At 42.2% G+C, this 10,220-nt stretch overlaps 1 protein-coding gene across 1 annotated transcript; it reads left to right on the plus strand.

Moving 5' to 3' along the window:
- Positions 1-3,584: 3,584 nt before the first annotated feature.
- Gpx2 (glutathione peroxidase 2) lies at positions 3,585-6,741 on the plus strand. Its single transcript, XM_070031776.1, has 2 exons — positions 3,585-3,899; positions 6,057-6,741. The coding sequence occupies exons 1-2, from the start codon at positions 3,678-3,680 to the stop codon at positions 6,405-6,407; spliced, it is 573 nt and encodes a 190-aa protein (XP_069887877.1). The 5' UTR covers positions 3,585-3,677; the 3' UTR covers positions 6,408-6,741.
- The last annotated feature ends 3,479 nt before the right edge of the window (positions 6,742-10,220 follow it).

Consider the following 10,220-nt stretch of genomic DNA (forward strand, 5'->3'; position numbering starts at 1 on the left):
CAAGTGCCAGTGACTCATATCTGTAATTCTAGCTACTCAGGAGATTTGAAGATCATGGTTCAAAGCCAGGCAGGAAAGTTCATTAGACTTCTATCTCCATTTAACCACCAGAAAGCCTGAAGTGTGGTTCAAATGGTAGCATGCCAGCCTTGAATGAAGAAAAAATTAAGGGACAGCATGCAGATGAATTCCAAACTCCAGTTTGAACACACACACACACACACACACACACACACACACACACACACACACACACACACACACACACACACACACACACACAGAGTCACTGGAAGGGAAGAGGAAGTTGAATATCTAAGCTGTGGGGTTTTCAAAGATAGTAGATTCTCACTTGTTCTGGATGAATCAGGAAAGCTTGTCCTAAGGGACTGAGTGATCTTTCAGATTTTTGATTGGATACCTGGGAAGCAGAGGTTGAATGGAATCTCTGGAGGACTCTAGATATTTAATACTGATATGGAGCTAATGGACAAAAATGTTTTGGGGGTAAGAATGGAAGGAAGGGAGGGAGAAAGTAGGGCAGGTCACCAGCAATAGTCTTTAACATCTTAACCATACTTTATAGAGCATTTGTGATACCTTACTTCTCTGATCTAACAATGAAGGAAGGTAATGTTCTTTTTTGTTTTCTCAACGTGAGTATTTTTATCTGTGTTTAACAAGTAAGGAGATAGGTGCTCAGGGAGCTTTAAAGACTGGCTGAAGGGCCACAAGTATCTGGCATAAACTCATCTAGAAACCACTGTATTGAATCCAGAGAAAGGACAAAGCCTTTGGCATCTCAGTTTAGAAAAATATAAGCAATTCTCTTTGGGACTCAGAACTAAGAACCTAGGCTTTTCTTCACCATCTACTAAGGTAGTACTGCCTCCAGAACCACTGTGCCTCTTCTGAAAGCCAGGAGAAACACATTTGTTAGTATAAACCCAAAGTTAAAAGGTTCTGGGAAAGTGGAGCCATTATGAGTGAAGCTGGAGACAAAGGAATATTCTATGAGTGTCTCATCAACTTTATTCAATTGTGAGAGAATCCAGAGAGACCCCTGAGAGTTCTATGTTTTCCTGGCATGCACCCTACCCCTCTGCCCCACTCTGGGCTCCTTTTGTCTGCCCAAAGGGGTCTTACAAAAAGGCAGTGAATAAGAGATGGCTCTAGAAGCACAGCACTAGTCAGGCATATAAAAATCTGGCTAGTTAATGTTGAGTTTCAGCCGCTGTCAGTGTGCCAAGTCCCGCTGACTCAGTGGTTTAGTAAAGACACTTACTGGCTGTATCCAGGGACTCCACCCAGCGCCAGCAGAGGACACACTTAAATGTACTTCCTGCCACCCCCTTCATTCCTGTTAGACAATGGAAACTTGCTTTTATAGAGATGCTGGCTGAGATGTACAGTTCCCATGCACTAAGACAGCCATTGAACAAGCTATGAGACAGAAAAGCTGGGCACTCCCTGGCGAGTAGTTCCTCCATCTCCCCACAAATCAGATTCTCAAGACCAGCTGCTCTCCATCCTTGCTTACTCTCTATTCTTGGAGGCTATTCCCAATGGATGTGTACCTGTGAAAACACTTTCCAGAAAGCATGTGCCTGCTTAAAACATTTATTTTGTATTATCTTTAAGTAGTAGTACAGAGGAGGTGCCATATAACAAAGCAGTTTATGAATATAATGCATCCTGATCAGTGTCATCCCCTTTTAACATACTCACTTCCCTTTAACCCACTCCTTCCCTTATTTTTCTTTATTATTACTTTTTGGTATATACAATGAATTTTTTAAAATGCATTCTTCCCCTCTTCCTCCCTTCAGTCATCTACTCCTCTCCCCTTGGCTCCATCTCTTCTTGGAAGTATCAATTTCCTGGTGTTTTGTTGAGCTTTGACCTAGTCTTTCTAAAAGATTATACTATTTGAGCTCTCCATAGTCTATTATACTTTAATTAATTCATTTGTAACCACTTGCACACCACCCAGTGCGTTTACTTAGATTTATAGACACACGCTAGCCACCTCAAATGAGGGAAACTATGCAACCTTTGTTTCTCTGGGTCTGGCCTACATCACTTAATATAATTTTTTCCAAGTCTTTCCATTTCCTTACTAATGGTACAATGTCATTCTAATAGGTAAGTAAAATTACATTGTGTAGATATACTACATTTTCTTAATCTATTCATCCATTGAGGGGCATCTGGGCTGACTCTGTATCTTGGTTATGGTGAATAGTGTTGCAGTGAGCATGGTTGTGCTGGTGGCTTTATTGTTACCTTGATTGTGTTCTATTGGATAAATGCCCAGGAATGGGATTGCTGGGACATAAAGTAGTTCTATTGTGTTTGCCTTCTTACTAAAATTTTACTCTAAAATCTAACGCTAGGGAAAACCTACTTTTTAGTTTTACTAAAGGAGAAATAAAAGCTTTTTTTTTTTTTGGTAAGTTGTTGACAGGTGTTTAGAAGAGTGGAATGGCATTAGGGTCTTTTCTGTTTCTGTGGGCTCCCATGGCAGCCCTTAGATCATCTTGAGATGTCTTGGAATTCACTGAACTGCTGGAGTTAAAGACATCATGGTAGCTGCTCTAGTAGAACCACAGCAGCTTTGCTTCCTTTCACCCTTCCTTCTCTGAGAGGATGGCCAGCACAAGCCCACTCTGTGAAGTCTTGAGGCCTAAACCTTTGATGAAAAAGAGATGAATGCAGTTCATCTACCCTGAATTTACCCATCTGTTCTGTGGCCTCCTTACAGTGACACCTCCAGCAATGACCTCATCCTCATGATCAGGGAGATATAAGTGGAGGGTATATCGGAAGATGGTACAATGAAGAAGCAAAGAGGGAAGAAAGACCATCACTCAGTGAAAAACAACAATAAAAACCAAAAAAACCCACAAATTTTCCAAGACAAACACAACTTCATCTCTTTTGCCTGGTGGAAGATAAGGATGGAGAGCCTCCCTTCCTCCCTCCCTCCCTTCCTTCCTTTTCTCTCTTTCCCTCCCTACTTTCTCTCTTTCTTTTCCTCTTCCTCCTCATCCTTCCCCCCCTTTCCCCTCAGCCAAAAAGTCATTATTTCTAGAAAATGATACACTCTCTTCCTAAGGGGTCTTTTGATTTTGTGCTTGTGGAAAGCTATAGCTAAAGAGAAAAATGTAAAAAGTCATCTGACGCAGGTGGACACAAACCCCATACCTCTTCCTCTTCAACACACCCTTACCCGTCACTGCACAATTCAGAGATTGACACTGAATAAATGCATTCAGTTAATGTCTGTGTCAAGTGAAAACAACCTGCTAGGGCAAACAGAAGTCAATCTCGCATGCCTCCCTCCCTTTTTTCCTCCTCATCTGACCTTTGGGGCTCTGGTTTCCTTCAAGGAGTAAATTATTCACATCTGCTCACAGATATCAAATTGGCCCTTTCCAGGTTGCCAGCAGGGTGGGGCAGGAGGTGGCTTTGTTCAGTTGGTAAGGAGGAGGAGCAACCTCCTTGTTCAAACAACGTGTACAGGTGGGTGCATGTTTTTGCTAAGTCATCCAGGGAAGGCTCAAAGGCCTTTTGTGAGATCTTCTGTTATTCCTGGCTCCTCCTTCCTCCCCACCCCTTTGATAGACCCTTAAGTGGGCTCCAACAACTGGGCAGGGCTCACTCTGCGCTTCACCATGGCCTACATCGCCAAGTCCTTTTATGATCTTAGTGCTATCAGCCTGGATGGGGAGAAAGTAGATTTCAACACGTTCCGAGGCAGGGCAGTGCTGATCGAGAATGTGGCATCGCTCTGAGGCACAACCACCCGGGACTTCACCCAGCTCAATGAGCTGCAGTGCCGCTTTCCCAGGCGCCTGGTGGTTCTCGGTTTCCCTTGCAACCAATTCGGACATCAGGTGAGGGGTCTTTTGGGTGTGGCTCTTGGAGGACAAGGAAAGAGGATGAATGACTGAGTTGGAGTGTCTGGAATTGAGGGGCATACTTCCTCATGCTGAGTGTTTGGATGCAAGTGCAATACCATAGGGAAGTTTAAGGTTAAACATGGAGGATGTGTGTTTTCATTGTTCTATGTATGGTCTTCTCCACTGTAATATATGAGGGCTTCTACCCATTGTGTCTTTTTTCTCCACTGAGTCTTCAGAGCCTAGGATACAAAATGCATGCATTAAATATGTGTGAAATGAACAAGTGAAAGAAACAGGTTTAAAGTCAAACTGTGATTTGACTGACTCAGGAGACCTTTATTCCTGCTCTATTTGGTGCTGCTTTGGTACTCTGGGCCCTTCAAAGAGGCCCTGAATGTTTCTGCATCGGTAAGCTAGAGATAATGCCACTTAGCTCACAGGATCGTTGTGAGGTTCATAAGGTAAGATATGGAAAAGTAACTAGAAAAATAGAAAATACTACACAAATATAAGCAATTTATTATTTAGATCAGAGACATGTTTATTTAGATTGTCAAGTGGAGAGGGAATGGGAAAAAGGCAAAGGCCTCTCGGAATCACATGCACATGTCCATATCTGAGTCAAGTTATTACAGATTTTCAGCCCTATACCCTGTTATCTTTTAGTGATTCTTCTACTTATGATCTGAGTTGTAGAAACAGGCAGGATATCACCAAGTGAACCCTTTACTAATCTCCTTAGTTCAACTCACAGTGGCATAAAGGTAAGGAAAAATTAGCTGACATATAAGCAGGAAGGATGTAGGATCACTGGCTGTGACGAACTGAAGCCCAAACCGTTATTCCTCTGCTCACCATTCCCCTTCTCTTAGTTCTCCTTCTAGCCTTTGCCAGAGCACAGGGGCATAAAGGAAGGGCATAGCCTCTTAAGAGATGTCCTGCCAGTCCTAGCCTCACTATCTAGCCTCACTATCACTCTGGACTGCCTAGGTGCTGGAGGGCGTCCATAACCTACCAGGAGCCAGCCGGCCATTTGCATCAAGAGATAAGTGTAATAGAGATCAGATGGGGCTTGTGAATGTCACCATGGCCTAGAACTGACTGTACTAATGACTCTTCTAGTTGGTCCAAGGCAGGATCTTTCTCTCCAAGAGAGATCTGACTTTTAGCCTGGGGGAGAAAATAAGATTCTCACTGGCATTTGGGGGTTGTCAAGTGTAGAGATTGTGATTGGGCAGAGGTGTAGGGATGGTAGTGAAGAGGGGAAGACTGGTAACAGATTCTGAGCTAAAGCGTTTGGGGCTGATTACAGCGACTAACAATGAGGTTGGCTGTCTTTGGATAGTAGCAAAATGAAAGCAATAATTTATTATATTCACAACCTTTAGTCTTCAAGCACTTATTTCTTCAACCTCTATTCTAGATCAGAAGAACTCTATTTTTCACTTTATTTATCTCTATTGGTCGCTAAGTAGTGCCATTTAGACTACAGTAATTGTTGTTTCCTACCTATTTTGTCTTTCCCTTCTATGGGTTCCTCCTTCATGGGTGGCCTCCTATTTGCATTTTAGGTTTAGGATAAAGTAGGATGAAAACCAGAAACTGTAATCCCATTCTCCTGGGCTTCACTTTCACCTTCTGAGAAGACAGAGAAAGAAGGGAGAGGGAGAAGGACAGAGAGGAAGGAGGGGAAGAGAGAAAAAGGAGGGGAGGTGAAAGAGGGAGAGTGTATGCATTTGTACTGATACACAGATGATCGTAGGTAAGATGGGTTAGAGTGGCTGGTGCCTCCTTTCCTTTGCTTCTTCTGCCCCCAAATCAAGGTTCCCTGGAGTTTCAAATAAATACTTTATGAACCTCTCAGGGTCAATTATGTTCAGAAGCAACAGTTCATATGTTCAGTCTGAAGTATAAGAGCAGCAAAACTAGCAACTACAAGAACTTTCAGAAATGGCCTAGCATACTATCAAACAATATCATGGAGAGGAAAAAAACCCCACAATGAATACACAGATAAAATGGAGGAGAAACACACACATTACATAGATAGAAAAGAATGATCCTGGCAAGGGAGTTTTGGAGAAAAGACTTCCATTAATGGACCCCTGGCTTCCTTTTCCATGTTCCTTGTCTTTTTTTCTCCCCTAGGAGAACTGTCAGAATGAGGAGATCCTGAACAGTCTCAAGTATGTCCGCCCTGGGGGTGGATACCAGCCCACCTTCACTCTTGTCCAAAAGTGTGAGGTCAATGGGCAGAATGAGCATCCGGTCTTCGCCTACCTGAAGGACAAGCTCCCTTATCCTTATGATGACCCATTTTCTCTCATGACCGATCCTAAGCTCATCATGTGGAGTCCGGTGCGCCGCTCAGATGTGTCCTGGAACTTTGAGAAGTTCCTTATAGGGCCGGAGGGGGAGCCCTTCCGCCGCTACAGCCGTACCTTCCAAACCATCAACATCGAGCCTGACATCAAGCGCCTCCTCAAAGTTGCCATATAGATGTGAGCTGCTCAGCATGCTGATCTCCCAGTCCTCCCAGACCCTAAGCATCTTTCCTTAGGATTCAGCGTGCCCTCTGTGGGCATTGCTGGATCTAAGCTCTCTCTGTACATCACTCCCCTTCATTGAAGAGCTTTGCTTTTCCATCCGCCTGTTTTCTTTTCTCTCTCAACCCTCCTGGTGTTTTAACTTGGGGCTCTAAGACTCAGGTAGGCTTTGGGCCTTCACAGAATGATGGCATCTTCCTAAATCCTAATGGAAGATGTCTGAAAAGTGTGAAGGGCCTGGAACTAACCTGCTAGCCCATGAGTCTAATAAAGGGCAGGTGTGGAAATGGCCAGGCTCTTTTGTCTTCTTGTCCAATGGGTGGTACACATTGCGGTGAGATAGAGGAGGTAGTGGCATACTTGTTCCTCTTTGGTCGAGGGAAGATGATCAAGGGAATACTCTAATGGCTATCTGGAAAGGAGACTCTTGGTAGAAAATGTGAATTTTATTATTTTATGGCTCCTTTCCAGAATTGGGGAAAAACAGGAATAAAGAGAACTAAAAGCCTCTTTGGCTGGGCACACTGGAAAGAGAGGGGTTTGTTGTATGATTACAATCAGGAAAATATATCACTGTGGGTATTTGTCCAGCTAGGAATTATCTATACTTTGAGAAATTCCTGAAATTCCAGTTAGTCAACTACTGACAGCAAAGACACACAGGGTGCAGTTACTGGAAACACAGGACTTTATTCTTTTCCCAGTTACCTGATTGGATTGTATGGTTTTGATCTTTTGCTAGACTGAGCCTCCTTTTAAAGGTCACATTCTTCCCCTTCTTCTCAAGCTTTTTATTTTTATTTTTTTAAAATCCAGGCATGGGGCCTGAACTCTGGGCCTGGGCGCTGTCCCTCAGCTCTTCAGCTCAAGGCTAGTGCTCTACCACTTGAGCCACGGCACCACTTCCAGCTTTTTCTGTTTATGTGGTGCTGAGGAATCAAACCCAAGGTCTCATGTATGCAAGGCAAGCATTCTGCCACTGAGCCACTTTCCTAGCCCCTCTTCTCAAGCTTTTAATCTGACAAATTTAAGCTCAAGGCAGAGGCATGAATGGCTGGGTTCACTTCTTCCTTCAGAATTTATAATCTGTAAGAACTGCTGTATGGAGTGGCTTTGTAAGGACAGTGCCCCTCCTCCAGTAGGGCATTCCCAAGTCACCTTACCATCCAGGCTGTGTTCTATCATATTCTCATGTGCTAGAGGCACTGCCCTATCCCTTTGCCTTATGAACCTCATCCTGGAAACTTCTCACTACACTTTTCCCTTTGGCCACTAGGTGGAACATTTTACTTCTCATTGAAGGCCTTAAAGGGGCAATTTTGCAAACTACTGCTCAAAGAATCCCATGTTGACCCAGAAATGGTTTCCCTTTAATCTGCTCTTCATCAGTTCCAAGTCCTTATATCATCTGTGAAGCCATTATGAAACAGAGACTAAAGTTCCTCATTGTCTGACCTTCAACTAAAAGTTTGTTATTGGTGGTGCTTTCTTGCAAAAGGGTAATCTGAGCATTATAATGGGAATCCCCTGGCATCTTTCTGTAGCACCTTCTCTAAATTAAGGCTGCCCTCCACTTGACACAGCCTTTCAGATTCTTTCTCTTAGAGCTACTGGGGTGTGAATGTTTTTGAAGCAGAACCACATACACACTGATTTCAGAGCAGTTAACTACAGAGACAAATTGCTTCCCTGATAAAATTGAGAGGTTCATGTTGGCTGCTCCTATGATTTGTTTATTATTTTGATGGTGCTATACCCTGTTGTTACATCCAGCAACAGCCAGCAATCCTGGATGCTAGCATTACGACACTAGCAATTGAAGGCTTGATATGCCAGTGCAGTGTCAGGTCTTTCCTACGAGGCTCAAGTTGAATAATTTAGGGATTCCCAAAGGAATGAGCATTTCAGTATAAGTGATTTTGCAATGAATCAGAAGGAGCTACAATGCCAAAAGAGGGCTCCTCAGGGAAATGCTGCTTGATTCAGTCGAGACCTGACCAGTCTGGCTCAGAACGAACAGGTGGGAAAGAGGGCAGGAATCTGTTTTACAAGGACCTTGACCTTTAAACCTTTTACTGTGGTGTTATTAAAATGAAGAGAAAATACTCTTTTCCTTTACTTTTCATCTGTCCCCCTTTTCACTCTCTGCAGCAGCAAATTATTGTCATCAACACGCAAGGCAAAGCTTTTTCATGGATAAACAAATTCTTTTAATCAAATTTCCCTGGGGGCACTGAGAAGTAGAGAGAAGTCTCATTAACACACACTTTCAGAAGTGCTGAGATAATGCTGCTCAATTTAGAGGGATGACATAATCACTTCTCTGAGAGTTCTCACAAAAAATACAATTTGGAAGAAGTATCTTTAGGAGGACCGATATATACAGACTGAAATTGATTGTGTGACTATGTCCCTATTGCAATAGCTTTCTTAAAGAAAAACTGAGCCAAACTCTAAAACTTCCTTAAAATCACCATCACAGCCACCATCACAGCACCAACAAACTACCAGTTACCAAATATTTTCTATATTCATTAACAGCACTAAGTACTTTCTATACATAAGGTTACTTATTCCTCATTTGGACTTCATTTTTTTTTTTTATCACTAAAGAGAAGTTAGTTGGGCAAGACACCTGCCAGGGACAAAAAGGGTAGAAATGAAAGTTAAGCGATGTCATTCTAAGCCCAAAGCATCTACATCACCACAGTGCTACTCATGTTTTCTTTCATAAACCCACTGATTAGTCCAGATTATTATGATTACTATTATTTGCCCAATCTGGGGCTTAAACTCAGGGCCTCATACTCACTCAGTTTATATATTCATAGCTAGCATTCTACCACCAAACCATGGCTCCAGTCTAGCATTTTTACTATGGAGATAGTGTCTCAGGACTTTCCTACCTGGGCTGGCATCAAACCAGGATCACATCTCAGCCTCCTGAATAGCTAGGATTACAGGCATGAACTACCAGTGCCCAGCTGTGTCCAAGTTATTTGAGTTACTTACATTAACAGAGCAAGAAAACAACTCTTAAGTAGGTCTAATACATGAGTACATATGTGCAGCCAGGTTTATATGCACATCTCTGTGTTTATATGTATATGTTTTGCATATATGTATGTGCATTTATGTAGACAGAAAATCCCACATAAACATTTGTATATATATATATATATATATATATATATATATATATATATATATATATATATATATATATATAGGCAATTGGTGCTAATCATTCAACTCTGGTCACATGGGACAGAAGAGGGTCATAGATGAAGTGTAGCAAAAAGGTGCAAGATGGATGGAGTAAAGATGTTTCCTCATCCTTTAGCTTTCCTTGCTGAAAAAGGTGCAAGATGGATGGAGTAAAGATGTTTCCTCATCCTTTAGCTTTCCTTGCTGATCTATAAATTCTGAATAGCAGGCATTACAAAAATAACAAGAAGTTACTAGTAATAAACAAAAGGAACAAAAAAGGCCACCAAGAAAGGCCTGCACACACCACTGTATTGCTCAAAATGCTTTCACTGACAATTATAGCAGTTGATTTAAAAAAAAAAAAACCTATGGAGTGTTTATTACAGCACTTCACAAAAGCCAGGTTATGAAATCAGCCTAGATGCTCAGTAATGGATGCATAAAGAAAATGTGGCATAAAAATTCATTTTCTTTAGTCATAAGAACAAAATTATTATCTTTTGTAGAAAAGTGAGAAGTGGGGCTGGGAAGGTGGCGCAGTGGTAGTGCTTGTCTT

Source organism: Dipodomys merriami, unplaced genomic scaffold (genome assembly GCF_024711535.1).
Source record: "Dipodomys merriami isolate MVZ:Mamm:240054 unplaced genomic scaffold, mDipMer1.0.p SCAF_1, whole genome shotgun sequence".
NCBI lineage: Eukaryota > Metazoa > Chordata > Mammalia > Rodentia > Heteromyidae > Dipodomys > Dipodomys merriami.